The sequence below is a fragment of the Sporobolomyces koalae genome (genome assembly GCF_050403365.1).
Source record: "Sporobolomyces koalae JCM15063 DNA, S_koalae_JCM15063T_v1_ctg74, whole genome shotgun sequence".
In the NCBI taxonomy this organism is placed as follows: domain Eukaryota; kingdom Fungi; phylum Basidiomycota; class Microbotryomycetes; order Sporidiobolales; family Sporidiobolaceae; genus Sporobolomyces; species Sporobolomyces koalae.
Window position 1 is genome coordinate 23,164 of NW_027481697.1, and position 19,090 is coordinate 42,253.

The 19,090-nt window shown below is 54.3% G+C and overlaps 6 protein-coding genes across 6 annotated transcripts; 2 read left to right on the top strand and 4 right to left on the bottom strand.

The window, feature by feature from the left end:
• Positions 1-481: 481 nt before the first annotated feature.
• On the bottom strand, positions 482-5,007 carry UBP15 (ubiquitin-specific protease UBP15; the record flags this gene model as incomplete). The annotated part of the gene is made up of 14 exons (XM_076681508.1): positions 482-486; positions 555-653; positions 742-871; positions 958-1,275; positions 1,347-1,604; positions 1,680-1,839; positions 1,912-3,062; positions 3,151-3,365; positions 3,437-3,758; positions 3,824-3,932; positions 3,997-4,183; positions 4,257-4,562; positions 4,650-4,845; positions 5,005-5,007. The coding sequence occupies 14 exons, from the start codon at positions 5,005-5,007 to the stop codon at positions 482-484; spliced, it is 3,459 nt and encodes a 1,152-aa protein (XP_076531370.1).
• A 356-nt stretch (positions 5,008-5,363) lies between these two features.
• MRPL9 (mitochondrial 54S ribosomal protein uL3m MRPL9) lies at positions 5,364-6,598 on the bottom strand (the record flags this gene model as incomplete). Its single annotated transcript, XM_076681509.1, has 5 exons — positions 5,364-5,696; positions 5,789-5,900; positions 5,971-6,031; positions 6,097-6,301; positions 6,371-6,598. 5 exons carry the CDS (start codon positions 6,596-6,598, stop codon positions 5,364-5,366), a joined length of 939 nt encoding a protein of 312 aa, XP_076531371.1.
• Positions 6,599-6,689: 91 nt separating this feature from the next.
• On the top strand, positions 6,690-8,279 carry RNA1 (GTPase-activating protein RNA1; the record flags this gene model as incomplete). Its single annotated transcript, XM_076681510.1, has 6 exons — positions 6,690-6,714; positions 6,779-6,969; positions 7,042-7,193; positions 7,271-7,431; positions 7,502-7,724; positions 7,835-8,279. The coding sequence occupies 6 exons, from the start codon at positions 6,690-6,692 to the stop codon at positions 8,277-8,279; spliced, it is 1,197 nt and encodes a 398-aa protein (XP_076531372.1).
• A 125-nt stretch (positions 8,280-8,404) lies between these two features.
• On the bottom strand, positions 8,405-12,091 carry JCM15063_002392 (beta-mannosidase; the record flags this gene model as incomplete). Its single annotated transcript, XM_076681511.1, has 17 exons — positions 8,405-8,669; positions 8,738-9,120; positions 9,197-9,250; positions 9,319-9,521; positions 9,581-9,682; positions 9,749-9,806; positions 9,883-9,907; positions 9,964-10,097; positions 10,156-10,166; positions 10,230-10,279; positions 10,347-10,510; positions 10,588-11,134; positions 11,201-11,255; positions 11,311-11,513; positions 11,585-11,633; positions 11,687-11,810; positions 11,867-12,091. 17 exons carry the CDS (start codon positions 12,089-12,091, stop codon positions 8,405-8,407), a joined length of 2,652 nt encoding a protein of 883 aa, XP_076531373.1.
• Positions 12,092-12,492: 401 nt separating this feature from the next.
• Positions 12,493-14,363, bottom strand: JCM15063_002393 (uncharacterized protein; the record flags this gene model as incomplete). Its single annotated transcript, XM_076681512.1, has 6 exons — positions 12,493-12,725; positions 12,793-12,926; positions 12,992-13,296; positions 13,360-13,745; positions 13,811-14,210; positions 14,286-14,363. The coding sequence occupies 6 exons, from the start codon at positions 14,361-14,363 to the stop codon at positions 12,493-12,495; spliced, it is 1,536 nt and encodes a 511-aa protein (XP_076531374.1).
• An 805-nt stretch (positions 14,364-15,168) lies between these two features.
• JCM15063_002394 (beta-glucosidase H) lies at positions 15,169-18,383 on the top strand (the record flags this gene model as incomplete). The annotated part of the gene is made up of 11 exons (XM_076681513.1): positions 15,169-15,261; positions 15,324-15,430; positions 15,502-15,578; positions 15,642-15,836; positions 15,909-16,142; positions 16,207-16,349; positions 16,419-16,949; positions 17,011-17,353; positions 17,419-17,485; positions 17,547-17,847; positions 17,919-18,383. 11 exons carry the CDS (start codon positions 15,169-15,171, stop codon positions 18,381-18,383), a joined length of 2,556 nt encoding a protein of 851 aa, XP_076531375.1.
• Between the last annotated feature and the right edge of the window lie 707 nt (positions 18,384-19,090).

Genomic DNA, 19,090 nt, shown 5'->3' on the forward strand with positions numbered 1-19,090 from the left:
CCTCAGTTTAGCAGCAGCCTCCTGCTCGTTCACGATTTTCTGTTTTTTGCGAGCGCTTTCGCACATTATGTACAGCTCTTGCTTTTACCCGTTGTCAAATAGTTTTTCACGCCTGTACACTTTTGCGGTTATCGCGAACATTGTCGAGACTTAGCAACGAGGACAAGAGATTGGGAGCGATGTTTGTTTCTGTTGAGGGACATTTTCACTTGCAAAACAAGAACACAGAAAAAAGGCAATACTACACAGGAAAATACGAGACAAGAGAAAAAGAGATGTGTAGGCGTGGCGAAGGAGTGAAGGGAGACGGGTGAGGTTGGAGATTGAGCGCCGCGGTCGCGCGTGAGAAAGAGGTAGAGAAAGGTGGAAAGTAGATACTGGCGCGGATACGTTGAAGAGGAAACAAAGACGCGCGACCTGAGGAACGCTTCGTGCCTGTTGCGGGAAAAGTAGAAGACCCACAAAGGAGGCTAGACATCGCTCATCCTGTAGGACAGACGCATGACCATCAGGAAACCGCACAGGAAGTCTACTCGAGGAACAGAAAAACGTACGAATAAAGACACCCTTTTCGCCCGCTGTTCGTCGCTTGTCAATGTGATCCATACCAAGCAAGTCCTCTTCTGCCCATTTGTGATCAAACAGGACATCGGCTGTATGGACAAGACAGACGTCTATCAGACTTTGCTGGCGACGTGATTGCTCGATGAGACAATTGTTTCAGGTTGAGAAGAGACGTACTGTCTTGAACCGGAGAAGGTTTCGTGTAAATCGAAGGTTGAATGACGGCAAACTTCATCTTGGCCAAGTCTTTATCGTTCGTGCCCGTTCTTGCTTGTAATCGCTTCTTCGTTTCCGAGAAAGGTTCGTTCTGTTCGTGGCAAGCAAAGTTCAGTCTCATGAACGCCACATTCCGGGAGATGGTACCGGGAAGACAGAGTAAAAGGGGAAACTCACCGCTCTGAGCACAAACTGGAATGGTACTCCGTGCGCTCGTTGCGGGTCTTTGTTGAAGTGGTACACCTGCACGACCCTTTCGCCTTCTCCCGATTCCTCCTCCTCGATCGAGACCTCCTCGGCAAACAATTCGGTCGATTCCGAAACATCGCGAACAGCTTCGTTGCCCTGGAAGAATCGTTGCGATCGACCCTGGGCGAGTTCAAAGATTCGGATCACACCGGTACCTGCGGGTTGAAGTTTGACTTCTTTGCGCAGGAAGTCTTGCGTGACGTCGTTGATCTGAGTGTTCTTGGGCAGCAAGAACGAGTGCGAGCCCTGTAGAGACGAGTCAAGGCATGAGCATCAGTTTGCCCCGACAAGCAACAAAGGGGTACAAGATCACTGACCTCTTCCTTGTTGGTGGGACCAACCCAAGTGATCTTGAGACTCTTCTTCGTCTCAAGCTCGATAATGCTCACATCGAGAAGTTCGTAGTAGAGCAAGTTCATGCTTGTCGTCATGTATCCCGGTTGGATCAATTCGGCAACAGAGTGGTTCGCTTGTCTTCGGACAATCGTCTTGGGGTTGCCGTTCGCACCATTCGATTGCGTGAAGCGAATCTTGAGGTGGTCGTACTTGAGTCTCTCGCCGACCTTGACAGCCATCTGTTCGGTTGCGAGACCGATTTCATGTCAGTGGGTGGAGAGCGAAAGTGGATTGTGCGATTGAGCTCTTCATACCTGTTCGTATGTCTTCTTCTTGTTCAAAGTGATACAGAATTCGTTCTCAGGGGTCGGATCTTCAAACTTGGGTCGGAACGTGACGACCACCCGGTTGAGGAAGAAATCGTAGAACTGGATCGGGTTCGTGAACATTTGCTGATTCGAGAGATCTTGCAGTCTGTTGGGCGAACGGAAGAGAACCCGGTCAATAAATGCGCTTGAGAAACAGACGTTAGTCAAGAAAACTCACTCTCGCTCCGACATGTCGACCTGGAAGCAGACAATGTCTCCGTCCTGAATCTCGCTCTGCAAGAAGGTCGCCTTCATCTTCATCAATTCGATCATGTTGGGCTTGATCTCCTCGTATATTTTGAGCGGAGTAGTCGGACCGAAACCCATACGTTCGTTAATCTTGTTGGCAAGATCGGCGACCCTCATGTTGCGGTGGACGTAGAAGTGCCCGATACCGGCCAAAGTTTGGTGTGCAACGTCAAAGTGCTTGACAAAGACCATTATCGGAGGTTCGTTGCCGTGCTGTACCGTCCATTCCTGTTTCGTTTGCGGGTTGATGTACTCGAGGTAGAGTTTCAAGTCTTGTTGTCTCGAAGCCATCTTGTCCCGTACGACTTCCATCGTCATGGTCGGGTCTTGATCTGGCACTGGAGCATCGGGTCGCACAGTCTTGTTTTGTCGGTTGACGAGGACCCACAGGCGAATGTCTTCAGGCCTGTAGCCGTGTTCCTGCGCGACGAGGCTCCTGAACTCGATGAATGTCTGAGCCTTGGGTACTCGGTAGGTCGGCAACTCGGTCGAAGGGACAGTCCTATCGTCGAACGTCGCGAGATCGAATCCTTCGTGTCGACCAAAAGTTTCTTCCGTGATCACCTTGGCAGTCAAGTACAGATGTTGTTCGTCGCGTTCCTTTTTCCTCATTTCGGCATCTCGTCGCTCGCGTTCCAATCTGACTCGCAAGTGTTCGGGCACGTCCTCGGTCGTGATCGGTTTGAGGATTTCGGGCACTTTCGTCTCGCGCACGTACACGAGCATGTACGCGTTCGTGAATCGCTTCATCGCGCCTTTGAGTGGAGGTTTCGCTCCGGGGTGCCCACCTTGAGGAGCGATCGCTGGGTACCCTCCTCCGTTCGGGAGCAGCGACTCGCCTCCAAAGTTGTCCTCGAGCACCTCGCGCTCGGTCACGGGTACGACTCGATCATCGTCGAATCTCAACCAGCGACCGTCGGCGGAAGGTTTGATCAGGACAAAGTAGTGACCGCCGTGAACGTCTCCCGAGTGGACGAGAACTCCATGCAGCTTGTAGTTGTACGGTTCGGATCGGTCGGCCTTTGCGTCGAGGTAGGGTTCAAGGTCGATCTCGAGCGGGAATTCATGTCGATCGTTGATCTAGCGAAGTAAAGCGATACGGGTTCCGGTCAGCATGAATTCTCGAAAAGCGAGAAGCGTTCAAACAGGAGAAAAAGGAATGTCGTACTTTGACGTTTTGATCTCGCTGCATGTCGTATTCGAACCTCTTCAATTGAAGGTGCAGGACCGGAGGGAAACTCTCAAAGATGACTCCCTTCTTGGCGTCTTGCAGTCCGAAGCCTTCCGCATTGTACTTGTTCTCGCCTTCGAGCGTCTCGACTTGGATGTAATCCTTGAACGATTCCTCGAGGTTGGACAGGTTCTTGACATTCAGTTGAATGTCTGGAAACGCGCAGTATCAGATACTGTCCCTAGCGCAGTATGGGAAAGAAGGTGTGTCGCCTGGAACGTACCGTAGAAATCCTCAGTCCTGGCCGACTCAAAGTCAATGTCGATGCACTTGACATAACTCTTCATCGTGCCCGAGAACAACCGCTTGATCGCACCATCGGCTTGGGTTCCTTTCATCTTGGTCTCGAGTTTGTCGCACAGGACGCGGTTAAACTCTTGCACGTCGTGTTGCAGGAACGAGTCGAACCCTTTCCATCCGAATGATTTCGTGAGTTCCGTCGTACCGACCGACTGGTCTGAGGTTTGAAGGTTGTAGAACACGCGTTGCAGTGCCAGGGGGACCGTGTCGGTCGTGTCGTCTTCGGTCGGGATCTGATACACAGCCTGAGAAACCACGAGACCAGATCAGCTCGAGAGAACCTCGTCCGTTCCAAGCAGTGTTGGCGTACCTCTCGGAAGGTGTTGGTGAGGAAGAGGGATTGCAGGAGAGAGTTCATGTAGCACGTCGCTCCTTGGTTCTTCAACCCGACGTGACCAGTAGCCTTTTTCGAATCGTAGCTGAGGCGCAAAAGAACGTTAGTGGTGGAGTGACGAGATTGCCAAGGAAGATGGGAGTGCGTACTTGTGGAAGTTGTGCCACAGAACTCCTGTCGGGTCTTTCAGAACTCGAACAAACGCCGTGATGACCGTCTCGTCGTTTTCGATGATCGGCTTGGACCTGCCGTCGGTCACCGAGAAGAGTTTCCTCAGTTCGACAAACCTCGTGAATCCCCAGTCTTGCTCCTCGTTCGTGAACCGGTGGTGAGCCTCTGTTTAATTCGCACGCGCGCGGTAAGTCAGCGACGATTCCTGGTAAAGCCACTGCAATGACGAGAGACTCACGCGACTGGATGTAGACAGTCGGGTCGTGTGGGTTCGAGATCGCTAGACAGAACTGCGCGCAAACGTGCCAGCCTTCGCTCGCTTTTTGGTCGCCATAGTTGAGGTACACCGACACCATGTCGTTCGCCTGTCCGTTCGAGTTGCCCATCGGGAACAGCAAAATGTTCCACTTGTGCCCGCCGCAACTGAACTCGGGCGAGGTCGTCTTCTTGTCCATGCGGCGGTAGTCGGAAAGGTTCCACGTAAAGACGGTGAAGTCCTCGACCTGTTCGCCCATGTCGGACAGATGTTTTGATGCGAAGGCCTCTGCAGAGCACCGTGTATGCGAGTGAGTGTCTGGGCAAGACGGGTACCGAGAGAAGAGGGAGGGAACAGAGATTCCTGGGGCCGTACCATCGGTCACGGCGACGATCTGGTTCGGATCGACTTCCATGGGTGCGCCTGCAGGGTGAGTGCCGTTCTCGTGCTGCGCGGGGTGGAGTTGCGGTGGATCGAGGTGGATCGGGTGTGGTTGCGGGTCGTGATCGTCTGCGCGAACGAGATGCGGTGCTTGGCCGCTTTCGGGCGAGACGCCGTCGATGAGCGGGTCCTGTGATGGAACGACGGGGGTTAGTCGGAGGGAGATGGACCTGGACGAGAGGCCAAGTGGAGAGCGGCGAGGATGATGACGAAGGAGAGCGACGGGCCCTCGCACTCGGCAGTCATGCCACGCTGATCTCCTGGTCGTCGGCTGAGAGACACTGCTTACCATGGGCAGGGTAATGCCGAGGCGGAGGGTTGGCAAGAAGCGGGGAGCGATACGAACGGGCGGAGGCGGGCGCCGAGAGGGGACCTGCCGAAGCGATGCGCTGCTACAACCGCGCTAAACAGAGAGCGAGTTGAGGGGTTTGGACTGTTTCCCTGCTCGTAGACGAGGGTGCGCCTTGCAGGAGCGGTAAGAGTTCGTCTCGAACGTTGAGGTAACGAGAACGACAATATCGCGCGCTCGGCATCATCTCTCTCTTGCGAACCTCGGAATCAGCGGAAAGTCTACATGATCATGTAACGAGACCCCTCGCTCAACTGAATCGGACAGGTCGAAAAATTAAAGTTTACACTCGAACGCGTCTACTTGCTGTCCTGACCCCGTTGGATCTCGCGCGGCCACGCTTGCGCCATTTCCTTCGATCCGACCGGGAACGGCAGCGTCTTGATCCCCTCGAGCACCTCGCCCTTGGCGAGCGAGAGACCCTTCTTTTCGCGCTGCTGCACTTTCCATCCCACCTTCTTGAGCGCGTCCGTCACTCGCACGAACGCTCCTGGTGCACCGGGTACAGCTCCACGCACGTACAACACGTTGAGTGCGAGGTCGATACGCTCGACCTGCAAGTTTTGAGTCGTAACGTTCTTGCCCCCCATCCTACCTGCCATCTTCTTGCCGGGCCACACCCTACCCGGATCCTAGTGAACGCACAAAGTGCAAGCAAGCACATCGAAAGGGTAAGCGGTGTGGATTAGGCGCGACTTGTGTAGAGTTTGCGCGCAAAACTCACCTGGTGCTGTCCAGTCGAACCGTGCGAACGGTGCGAGATCGAAGTACCGTGGGTTGCTCGCAGTCCTCGGAACCCGTGACGTTTCATGACTCCCTGGAATCCTTTACCAATCCTGCGAAAAGGCGCGGGTGAAAGGGCGTCAGACCAGTTCCGCAGCGGCTAGCACAGCTCGCGCAACTCACGAAGGTGCCTGCACATCAATGTGCTGACCCGGCACAAAGTGTGCTGCCGAGATCTCGGTGCCTGTGTACGATCCAAGACGAGTGAGCAAAAGGGAAGTAATGGGCGTTCCCTCAGGATGGGCGTACCTGCAGGCACGAGCGCGTCCTCGGTCACGTCAAACTCCATCATTCGCATCTTGCTCTCGGTACCGTGCTTGCGGAACTGTCCGAGCAGGGCGTTGCTGGTCGTCTTGTCCTTCCTGGTCGAGCAGCCGACAATCACCGTGTGCCGCTCGGGCGTTTTGAGGGTTGCCGGATACGTCTGAGACGAGATTACCTGGGTCGAGTCGAGCTGCCAAGAGCGAGTCGAACGTTCAGTAGGGGTGGATGGGTAAATGCGAAGGAGAGAAGAGAGACTGACTTGGAGGACGGTGACAGGCACGCGGTTGCCGTCTGCGTTCCACAGTGCAGTCATACCATGCTTCCTCGCGATGACTCCCGTGCGCTTCGACGTCGGTGTGAACGAGGACGAGACGGATTGCGGTTGTTCGCTCGCGGCGGTTGCGAGGGTGCGGATGATCGCTTGCCGACTGCTCGAGCCGGGTTTGGCGATCGAGAGTATCCGCATGGACTGAGTGAGGGACTGCATTGTTGGATGGAGAGAGTGTAGGGCAGCGAATGCGGTTCGAATCGATCGCAGCTCTTTCTGATCAACCTCTCAATCTACTCAGCTTTCCACGATGACCGGACCCGCTCTGCATCCCGGTAGGTATTGGTCTAGGGCTCAGTAACGATAGTACATGCTCTAATCCGAGCCGAGCGGGAATAGATACTTCTTCAACCGTGTACTCGCTCCAGGGTCTCGTCCTCAAGTTCGACACTCTCGAATCGATCCAACCGTACCTCGACCAGCTTGCTACCGTCGAGAATCTCGAAGAAGTCCGGTTCGGCGGCAACACTCTCGGTGTCGAGGCCTGCCAAGGCGTCGCCAAAGTACTCGAGTCGAAGAAATCCCTCAAGGTACGTACCCTTGATCTCGTGGGTTACGACACACTACGATGCTGACTCGGACGCGCTCCGTGCTTTCGACAGATTGCCGACTTTTCCGACATCTTTACCGGTCGATTGATCTCCGAGATCCCTCAGTCTCTCCGGGCATTGTGCACGGCACTGTTGACCCTGCCTGCTCTCGTCTCGGTCGATCTCAGCGACAATGCATTTGGAGGTCGATCCGCCGAACCCATGTACGAAACAAATTCGCCTTTCTTCTCCTCTCGAGTCTCTCGTTTCCTGATGCCGTTGTGTTGATTCGGGGTCGCAGGTTGGAGCTCATCGCAAACGCACCGGCACTGCAAGTGCTCAAACTGAACAACAACGGTATGGGTCCTCAAGGAGGCGAGATGATTGCTGGCGCACTGTACGAGAACGCCCAAAAGGCGCAACGGGAAGGCAAGCAGAGCAGCCTGCAAGTTCTCGTGTGTGGTTCGTCTACCGGCCCCTTTCCAAAAGCCCCAAGTGTCATGTTTCTGATCTTGATGGGGGGAAAAAACAGGTCGAAACCGATTGGAGAACGGTTCGGCACCGGCATTCGCGAAAGCGTTTGCCGCTCTGCAGACGCTCAAAGAGGTCCGAATGCCTCAGAACGGAATCCGCATGGAGGGTATCGAAGCGATCGTGACGGGACTGCAACAATGCAAAGGTCTCGAGTATCTAGACCTGCAGGACAACACGGCAACCGAGAAGGGTTCGAGAGCGATTGCCAAGAGTTTGCCTTCGTGAGCGAAAACACCTTTGTATCGTGACCCCACCAAGTTACAGTCGCTGACCAGATCTCCATGCGCGTACCCTTTTCTTTCTGTAATTGCGCAATTAATCGATGGGACAGTTGGCCGAGTCTACACACCCTCAACCTCTCTGACTGCCTACTCCGACCACGCGGAGGACTCTCAATCATGAACACTCTCCTCGCTTCGTCTTCGCCCAAGCTCGCTACCCTCAAACTTCAATCGAACGAATTGTCGGCCCCTTCGATCCTCGTCCTTGCCCAAGTGATTGACAAGTTTGGTGACAACCTGCAACTGCTCGAATTGAACGGCAACTATGGACAGGAAGATGACGAGTGCTATGTCAAGGTGCGAGAAGCGCTCGCCAAACATGACAAGGAGGACATCCTCGACGAGTTGGACGAGCTTGAAGAGTTTGACGAGGACGAGGAGGAAGAGGAGGAGGAAGAGGAAGAGGACGAGGATGACAAGGAAGAGGAAGCGCCTGCCAAGAAGCAGGAAGACGGCGATTTGGCCGATCTGATGAACAAGGTGCACATCAAGTAGAAACGAGTCGATCCCTCTGAGCGCATATTACATTCTTGGCGGTCCCTCAGTCTACTTACTCTTTCTCTCTCTCTCAACTGTCTTTCGTATCTATACCTGTCAACTATCCCTTGATGCTCTCGCTGTTAGACTCTACCCGAGAGTCCGTAATAGCAACTCCAGGTGAACTTGGTCTCCTTCGTCGCTCCCATCACCTTGAACTGCACACGGTCACGAGGGGCGAGGTCGATAAAGTTGTCGCTCAGCTTGACTTGGTCATCGTTGGTCGAGAGTACGAAACCTTTGACCGGATGATCGGAAGCTTCGAGCGTGACAACTCCCTTGAGCGGTGACACTTCGATCGAAAGCTGCAAGTCCCGCTCCGTTCGCGCAAAGTCGAGGTATTTGAATCTGTCGGGATGGTACTGTCTGAGCTCTGTTTCTCCACGCTGGCCCAAGTCTCCTTTGGCTGAACTCACGGCTCGGGCCATGCGATCGTCCTCGATACGAGTCGTCCTTCTGAATCGAAAAGTCTCGCAAGGAGGAGCGTTCGGACCGTTTCGCCTTCTCGGACGTCTTCTGAGATTCGGATCTTTCTCAATTCTTGCGAGCGATTGTGACCCAACTTCACCATTTCCATCTCTTGTAGTACTCGTCTCCCGGTGCCAAATTCGAACGACTCGACTACGAGCTTGAATTCCTGCTCGAGTTGCGCTTGATCGAGGGTGGAGGTACTGACCCAAACGTCAACGAACGTCTCGCCGCTCGAGCAGGTATCTGACGAGCGATCACGGTTCGCATTCTTTGTATAGCGCTTCGAGCCGAGAGCGATTGGTGCGAGAGCTCGCTTGATGGCAAAGTACTGTGCATCTCGGCACTTCATCAGTTTCATCCCCCAAGTTCGAGTTTTTCTCTATTGAGACTGATAGAACACTGACAGCGGGTTTCGGTCGGAGAAAGTAGTCCACGATTGACCAGGAAGTACACGGCCACTGAGTCGAGTCTACGATCAGCCCTCTCCCATGAAGACTTGGCCCCAGATTCTTAAGAGAAGACGCACCACATCGTTCAACTGCCATACCAAGGCACCTGCACAGTATGCCTTGTCGACACCTCCTCGGAAGAGTCTCCTCCAACCTGAGAACGCAGTCGCGAGCGCTTCGGCCTGAATGAATTGCGTCGCATAGATGTAGCCCGGCAAGGTGTTGTCTAACCGAATATTCTCGGCAATGTAACCCGCGAGTCTACGTTCATGTCCGGCAGCTGGATGAATTCAGGGATGAGTTTGGATACTCGGCAAAGATCGTCCCTGTTCCACGAACCCTTGTTGTGGGCATCCATGGTCCTAGATTGCGGGTATGCCTCTTGCTGATCTCCATTCAGGAAATACTCGATAGTCTGAGGATGCGGAGCTGCTTGCATACCTGACGACGACGAGGCTGAAGCTTCAGCTCTGTTCGTCGGAGGTGTAATGTTTAGAGGCAACACACCAAATTCGGATACGAAGCGGCCACTGAGCACGGGATAATCTTGGTACGGAGCCTGAACCTGGAGACAGAAACAGAGTCAGTGCTGAATGCAAGTCTTGCAGGAAGGCATGGAAAGAGGGAGATTGCTGGCTTACTCCATGCCAGACGTCCCATTGATGCCTATGCACCAGAACCCATTAGCTATTTTTCACTGTTCAGCGGGCTAAGGGACTCACAGGTCCCCAATCGTGGGATCGCGAGTCGTTTTGCCGCCGTAGGGTGACGCTGGCCAGTAGACCGCATCGCTGAGCTCGCGAACAAGCGCAGGCAGTACTCTTTCGTATAGTTCGCGCGCCGGAAAGTTGGTTTTCTGCGTTCTAAGTGTCAGCGTGACCCGCTCATAGCTGATCTTGGGGGAAAGCACTGACGCTCCAATCTCCTGGCGAGCGTGTATACCAGGAAAGTCAGATTCCGCTGACAGGCGCAAATATAAAAAGCGTACCTTCGTGATCGTCTGGGTCATACTCGAGCTTCTCTGCTTCAGCCACTTGACTGCGGGATGAAACCACAACCTGTGAGTGGACTGAAAGAGTAAGGGTAGGGCGGGCGGAATACTGACTAGTCCTCGTTGTTCCCAGCAAAGAGCGCCAGACAGGGGTGCGAGCGCAGGCGAGTAATGTTGTCGATCGCTTCCTGCTTGACAGACGCAATGAACTCTGGATAGGCCGGATAGGCCCCACAGGCAAACATAAAGTCTTGCCAGACCAAGATGCCGAGCTCGTCCTGGAAGCAAGGATGTAGCAAGAGCTGAGGTCAATGCCGTATATGTCCGCTATGTCGTGCAGGAAGCTTTGGCTCACGCAGAGATCGTAGAATGTGTCGTGCTCGTAAGTTCCGCCACCCCAGACTCTGATCATTTGCTGGTTGCTCTCGACGAGGAGTTCGAGCCACTTTCGATAGCGATCCGGCGTCGCGTTCGTGAGAACAGAGTCGATCGGAATCCAATTTGACCCACCGACAAAGAACGGTACATTGTTGACGCGGAAGCAGAACGACATTCCCGGCGCATCGACGAGTGGGGCTTGCACCACTTCAATTCGACGGAAGCCGACTTTGCGCTTGACTGTATCGAGGATCACTCCGGACCTGGTATCGACAAGTTCGACCTTGATCGAATAAAGCGGCTGTCGCCCCATTCCAGTAGGCCACCACAGCTCGACCTCTCCATCATCGAAGCCGTGGCTGCACAGGTTTACTTCGTCTGGAGCAAAGGACTTCTTCAGGAGAGTAGCTCCACACGGTTTCAGGAACGTGAGTGTGACGGCATGCATCGGCGAGGCATCTGCAACTTGCCAATGCACGCGGATGAGTGTTTTCAGGTCGGCGTCAACGGTGGCGCGTGGCCAGCTGTGCTCGCACGTCTTCAGTGCTGTTCTTGTAGGAGGACTCGTAGATCTATGGCTCAGAACTTACAAGTCGTAAATGCGCGCGGTGTAAGTTTCGATCCACACTGGACGCCACGGTCCAGCTGTTGCATTCGTCGTGAGCTTGGAGAGACTTGACCGTGATGGTATCATACGAACCTGTCATGATCACAGGTCCCCAGTCCCATCCGTAATTGAACCCGGCTTTGCGGACAAACAGTCGTGAAGGATCTCCATTCCAAGCTGGCCAATGATTGCCGGGCCCGAGATGCTGCGCTTCGAGCTGTCGCCCACGCCGAGCAGCAGACTCGAACACAATGTGCAGTGTGTTCTTGGCCTGCAGGAGCTCCGTTACATTGACACTATTCCAGTTCGAAGATTGTCAGTGCCAGGATGAAGTCGGTGAAGCTTTGGAAAGTCTGAGAAAGTGCACCGATGCGATTGGAACATGTTGTCTGTTTGTAGGATTCTGGACTCATTGACTGCGAAATCGATCAGACCTTCGATCAAGGAATTGGTGCGGTAAAGGCCTCACGATAAATCGTTGCGAATGTGTCAAGACCGTCAAAACAAAGGTCAGACTGCTCTTTCATCGAGCTACCGTTCCATTCGAAGCTGCAGCGATAGATCCAGTCGCGTTCTCCGATCCATTGGACGCGCTGACACACGACTAGTTGGCTGTGTTTTCCTGAGGAGCGACACGACTTGGACATACCTCCTCGTTACGACCGAGAAACGGATCCGGTCCTCCAGCCTTCAGTAGTTCTGCGTGTATCTGGCTTGGGAACTGTGTGCACGGGCGAAAGTCGTTGGCGCAAGCTAGTCGTGCCGAGAGATCGGGTGGATGTGGGGGCGCCTGCTCAGATGGTGAAGACGGCTGATCCTCGATTTTTGCGTACTGCCATGTGGCTGTGGTGAGCTTCAAATGCTTGTGACGCATCGGATAGGGGCCGATCGAATGAAACGGAAGTAAGAAGCGGAACGATTCGATCTCTTTTGAGATCTCTTCGAACTTAGCATCGGCATGTTGTTCATACTGAGCCTCTTGGCTAGGTGCAATATTCGACGGACAAGCCTGACAATCTCCAATCCTGATTCAACCTCTTTCAATTCACCGATTAGCATTGGAGTAGATTTTTTTTTTCAATCAAATTCAATTCAATTCAGTTCGATTCCATTTGATTCAATTCAATTCAACTCAATTCAATTCAGGTTGATACAGTATAGAGGAATTGAGATCTCCCAAACAACACGGCACAAAACATTACTAAAGTATAGGCAGAAGAAGCACTAGTCCAAATCCCCTGAAGCCTCACGGGATCCAGCTCATTTCGTTTCCTACTAAATAGACTCCTTGTACTCGACGTGTTCGAGCGATTGCGTTTTGTCACCCTTCTCGAGCTGGCTTTCATTGACGACAGTGTCGCCGAGAGCGTCCGCTCCATCGAAAATAAGGGCGACTTCCTCGAGAGTGCGTCCCTTGGTTTCAGGGAATTTCCAGACAATGATCGTGAGGAGGACGACCAGGATAGCCCAGAAAACCCAGTAGTACTTCCAAGAAATCGCTTCAAGGCCTGTGGATTTTTCGAACTCTGTCAGTGGACAAGTCACGGGAAGAAGAAAGGAAATGAGATAATTTACCGACGGGGTTCACGAACTGGTTGAAAACTTGGGTGATGTTTTGCAGCCATACGAAGAGACCCATGCCCGACGAACGAAGAGAGTAAGGAAGAATTTCGGTAGAGTAAGAGAAGGAGAGAGGGGTCCAAGCGACACTGGCACCACAATGATAGTGAGTTCCGGTGCTGGAAACAGGCACGACAACAGGGCCGGAACTCACTCGTAAGCACCGAAGCACAGGAAAATCATGACGATGACTCCGTAGCCCATACCGGCCGAGGCGGTCTTCTCGTACGTAGCACTGAGAGCGATGAGAATCGAGTAGGAAACGAGCATCATGGCAGTGGCGTAGATCCATAGGGGTCGACGTCCAAACTTTTCGCAGGTCAAGGCACCGAAGAGAGCCAAGAACAGGTTGTAGATGTTGAGACCCCCGTTGATCGCAGTTTGCTGAGCAGCCGAAGTGACGCCGATCGTCTTGAGCACGGGAGCAAGGTAGTAAGAGAAGAGTGAGACACCGTTCGTCTATAGCCACGAGAGCATTGTCAGCCTGCTGCCGTGAGAAGTAAAAGCTACCAGAATCCTCACTTGCGAACCACAGGCGACAGTGGCGATGAGCAAGAGCCTGTGTCGGTTTCCAGGAGTCGAAAGGAAGGCAGAGAAGCCCTGCTTGTTGACCTTTTCGCGCTCGATCGCCTCTTCAATCTCTTCGATCTCTTTGAGTACGAGCGGGTCGTCCATCGATCCGTTGGCATGGTGCGAAGCGAGCATCTTGTGAGCTTCTTCACGGCGTCCCTTTGCGATGAGCCAACGCGGTGACTCGGGAACGAGGATGATGAGACCAGCGAGGAAGATGATCGGACCGAGGCACTGGAGCAGAGTGACCAATCGCCAATTCCAGTCACCCATGTCCGTTCGCTGCACCACAGCGTATCCGGTCCATGCAGCGACGGTCGAGCCAGTATAGTAGGCGGCTGGGGCGAGAAATAGGATTAGTTGAGCGTTCTAGACAGGCGGAGAGGGATACTTCAAGGCTTACTGAGGAAAAGGGCACCACCAATGGATCGAAGCCGAGGGTGGAGGATCTCGTTCAAGAGGAGATTGGCGCCGAGGACAAGAAGGGAACCAGGAGTACCCACGAGGACTCGACCAGCAATGAGCATACCTTCGTTCTTCGCAAGTGCGCCGACGATGGCTCCTGCGATGACGAGAAGAGCTCCGATACCAGCCGAGTATCGTCGACCGATGGCGTCACACGAGTAGGAGAAGAACGGCAGGAGGACGAGGGCTGGCAGATAAGCCGAAGCCGAGAAGAGTCCGAGGCGCGTGCCGGCAGGATTGTTGAAGTAGGCTTGCCAGCTCGGGAGGGACTGGCAGGTGTTAAGGTAGGATCCGTCGTAACCGAGAGCGAAGGATCCAAAGTAGCAAACGGTAGCAGCCTGTCATTTACGTGGGCGGAAGAAGGTCAGAATGCAAGGATATTCTAAGGGATGCAAAGCGAGGTACGAGCGTACGAGCATGTTCTTGCGCAATGACGCATCCTTGTACCACGACGAGTTTGTGTTGTTCGGAATGCTTGCGAGCGTCGCCATGTTCTACGATACGACAAGAGGAGTGGAGAAGATGAGGAGGAAGAGAAGGACGTCGAAACCCTGGGGCCCTTTCTCAAGCTTCTGGCGCCCCGTGCCACTAAAGGTCACGGAAGGGAATTGCGCCGATGCGTGGTCGCTCGATCAGTTGAGCGGAATGCGATCGAAGCTTCCGAACTTGAAGGCGTTCCAACTTCCGACCCGAAAGCCACCTTCTCGGTACAATACGCACTGTACGTAATGTGAATCACGTCCTTTGTGTTCGACATCCGCTGATGCCGGTGATCCCCTTGGCGACGTGGCGGCAGAGATGCGTTCGTCGGCGCGGGTGGGCTTTTTCCTGACCCGAAGCTTGCGCACCGGTTTTAGGCCGGAGACCCGGCGCGACCGAAAAAGGCCGTGGGCACCGGTGGGCGGTGATAAAGTGTGGGCGTCTCAGGGTCGGACCGAAGAAACAGGCCGGCCGTCCTACAAGCAGATCTGAGCAGGCGTGCGCAAGAGCCGCGGCAACCGGTGAATGCAGCAGCTTGGGTGCAGAACAGGACCGAGCCAAGCGCCATGGAGCCAGTGGGGTTACCGCGGCCCGGCCGATCCGGAAGTGTCTGCCGGCACAATCAACGATTCAAGCCGTTGCGTTTTCCGCCTGGTCTTCACTGAACTCTGACAGTGTTAGCGGACCGGCCTGAAAATCGCCCGGCCGGCTTATGGGCGCCGGCCAGTTTTCGCTCGGAAAGCCCCACCGCAAGGAAACTCCACCCGACCGTTCACCCCAGACCTCTCTCTCTTCTATTCATAACAAGCTCACGCCATGACGCAAACAACCAAGTTCGAGCGTATCAACGTCGACGAGGCAATCGAAAAGCTGACAGTAGCAAACAAGATCGCCCTTCTTGGCGGAAAGGTCCGTTTCTGCAGCTTGTTCTGCTTAGCGCGTCCCACTCACAGCTCACACCCATCGCACAGGACTTCTGGACTTTTGAGGATGTTCTCGACGGACCGGTCAAGGTTCCTTCGGTGCGAGTGAGCGACGGACCGAACGGTATCCGAGGCCGCAACTTCTTCAATGGAGAGTGCGTGGTTTTCACCTACTCATAGACGGCCAAATCTTGTGATCGCAAGCTTATTGATCTTGACTGCGCAGACCTGCCTCGTGCTTCCCTTGCGGAACTGGATTAGCTGCTTCGTTCGATGTCGAGCAGCTAACACGGGTTGGCCAAGGTATGTCTCGTAGAACGTCCGCCTGGTCGAGCTTCCCGTTGACATATGTGTCCGAACCGATAGCTCTGGCCGACGAAGCTCGTGCGAAATCGGCTCACGTTGTTCTCGGACCTACCGCAAACATACAACGGTCGCCTCTGGGAGGTCGTGGCTTCGAATCTTACAGTGAAGACCCCCTTCTCTCGGGCCTGATCGCATCGGCCTATGTCAATGGGCTGCAAGAAAAAGGCGTTGCCGGCTGCATCAAGCACTTTGTCTGCAAGTCGCACGGTTCCGGTCTTTGACTTCCGAGTCAGAGCGACTTACCTCCTTTCGACATCTTGAATGCAGGCAACGATCAGGAATTTGAGCGCTTCTCGATGGATTCAGTCGTCTCGCAACGGGCGCTGCGCGAGATTTACCTCGAACCGTTCCGCCTCGCTGTCAAACACGCCAACCCGAAGAGTTTCATGACGGGCTACAACCGTATGAACGGTGTCCACTGCTCGGAAGACAAGGACCTCCTCGAGGGCATCGTCCGAGGCGAGTGGGGATGGGACGGATTGGTCATGTCGGACTGGACCGGTAAATTTCCACGAAATCTGCTCAAGCCTTGGTTCTCAAGTGCTGACCCCGTGGTATGCCACAGGTGTTTACTCTGTCGGCGAGTCCCTGAAAGCTGGCCTCGACGTCGAGATGCCTGGCCCTCCTGTCATGCGCGCCGCTCAGGTTGCCCGAGCCTTGGCTGGCGAAAAGCTCTTTGTCGAGGACATCGACAAGAATGTTCGACGCGTGAGTCAAGCAGGACCCGTCTTGCGCCAAATCCGATTTTGAGCTGACCCGAGCGCAATCTCTAAAAAGATCCTTGACCTCGTGAACTATGCCATCGACTCAGACATTCCCTTTTACACCGGCGAGGACAAGGTCGACACTCCTGAGCTACGAGCCCTCCTGCGCGAGGCTGCCGCGAACGCCGTCGTGCTCCTCAAGAACGACATCGACTTTCTCCCTCTCTCGTCATCCAAGCCCAAGTCGATTGCCGTCATTGGCTCGAATGCCAAGGTCGCTTTCCCTTCTGGAGGTGGATCCGCTTCGCTCGCATCGACCTACACCGTTTCTCCTCTCGAGGCAATCGAGTCGCAGGCAAAGGAAACCGGCGCCAAGGTCGAATTCGCCATGGGCGTCGCCGCTTTCCGCTGGGTCCCTCTCCTCGACCCTTACCTCAAGTCTGCCCGTGTTGAGGTCTTCAACGGTCTGCCCAAATCCGATTGGTTCACCCAAACGTCGGCTGAGCTTTCGAAGCCCGACTTTTCCGTTGGCACTGCTTCTTCCCTTTGCTTCATGATCGATGGCATTCCCTGGGACACCCTTGCCCGACAAGTCCATTGCCGCGTATGTATTCCTGTCGATCTTTTCTCGTCTTCACAGGCTGATCGTCTAGTTGATCCTACAGTACGTCGCCGACTTCGTGCCCGATGTGTCGGGCAAGTGGACGTTCGGGTTGGGCTCGATTGGCCAGAGTTCGCTCTTCATCAATGGCGAGCGTGTTGTCGAGAATGTCGAATCTTTCCGACCAGGAGAACTCTTCTTCAACATGGGATCGGACGAGCGACGAGGCGAGTACACCGTTGAGGCCGGCAAGACCTACAAGCTCGAGCTTCGACAATGGCTTGACCCCAGCAGTCTCGGAGCTTCCCCCTTCTCTTTCAAGGCTTCGTGGCGTCTAGGCGGATTCCCGACCATCGTAGCCGAGAAGGCCAGGCAGGAAGCTGCCGACCTCGCCAAGAAGAGCGATGGTGAGCAAAGTATTGCGCTTCCATCCGTCAGTACCAGGGTCACTGATACCCCACTTGCTCGATAGTCGCCGTTCTTGTCATTGGTACCAACCCGGATTGGGAGAGCGAGGGCTTTGACAGAAAGGACATGAAGTGAATGACAAGTCTCAAGCCTCGAGTTCGATTCGTGCTGACTCTCTTCCTCCTCGCTCAGATTGCCCGGAGAGACCGACGCGCTCGTCAAGGCGGTGCTCGCAGCCCAGCCCAAGACGATTGTCGTGAACCAATCGGGCACTCCCGTCGACATGTCGGCTTGGATCGCCGACGCGCCCACCGTCTTGCAAGCGTTCTTTGGAGGTAACGAGCTCGGCAACGGAATCGCCGATGTCCTGTTTGGCAAGGCAAACCCAGCCGGAAAGCTGCCGCTCACCTTCCCGGCTCGTATCGAAGATTCGCCCGCATACCACTCGTTCGGAAACACCGGGGAGACCCCTGGAAAGATTGTCTATGGCGAGGTGAGTCCACATTACCTTGCGAGACTCTTGCAGGAACACTCGCTGACCTCTTTCTCTTGTATTCCGCACAGGGTATCTTTGTCGGCTACCGACACTTTGACCGTTCGTCGATCGCCCCTTTGTTCGCCTTTGGTCACGGTCTCTCGTACTCGAAATTCGAGTTCTCCGGACTCGACCTCTCGTCGGTTTCGCAAGACGGCAAATTCACGGCGTCGTTCTCGATCAAGAACACTTCATCGGTCGACGGTGCCGAAGTCGCGCAAATTTACGTCGCAGCCCCGACCGAGAACCACATTGTTGCGCCCGTCAAGGAACTCAAGGCGTTCAGGAAGGTGACACTCGAGGCAGGAGAATCGAAGCAAGTCAAGGTCGAACTCGAGAAGGAGGCGTTTTCGTACTGGAACGAGAGGTTCGGCAAGTGGGTTTGCCCGGCCGGTACCTACAAGGTTCACGTTTCGACCAGTTCCGCCAAGGACGCCGTCAAGCTCGAGGGCGAGGTCACGCTCGAGAAGGAGCTCAGGTGGATTGGTCTCTGAGCGAATCTCCTGATTTAGATACGACCGTTTCTTGTCCTCCTTACATGCTCTTCCAAGGACAACCACATTTTCAGGTGTATTGGGGTTCCCTTTCGCAGTACATATCGCAGTAAATTTCAGTAGCAATAGATGCAGTTTAAGCAGTACCTTTTTCTTTCCTTGCAGAGGGTTTCTCTCCTGCCTGATCGTTCTCGTCATAAACCGAGCACAAAGAGAGTCTGAATGCTCTCTGATGAAGCCAGTCTCGAAATTCCACTAATGAGGTTCGTCAACTAATGGGAACATCAAAGGCTCGTGCACCATTTCTTGTCTCTCTGGGGCTTGCTGGTCATTATCGATGCCGAACCCGAAGCCCTTGAGAGTAAGGATGACCTACTTATCACTAACAACTCCGAGATACAACCCAAAATGCGCTCGCACAGGCGAACCGGAGCTGTCGAACGTCTCGAAAGAATTGCGCGAAGACCTCAAGGTTGATTCTTCTCGGCAGGAGTTTGAGGCCGATTTGGCCACTCTGCAGAACGTCCTCAGACTGTTCGCTGGACTCGAAGATCCAATGCGCAAGCTATAAGATCAGAGGAGATGAACGTCGACACCGATTGCCAATGGGCATACATGGAGGGTCACCGTGACTACTTCCTGAAGAACCAAGAGTACCTCAAGACTCAGGTTGGCAACCCCGACGGCGCAGACAAGCCGAACAAGAA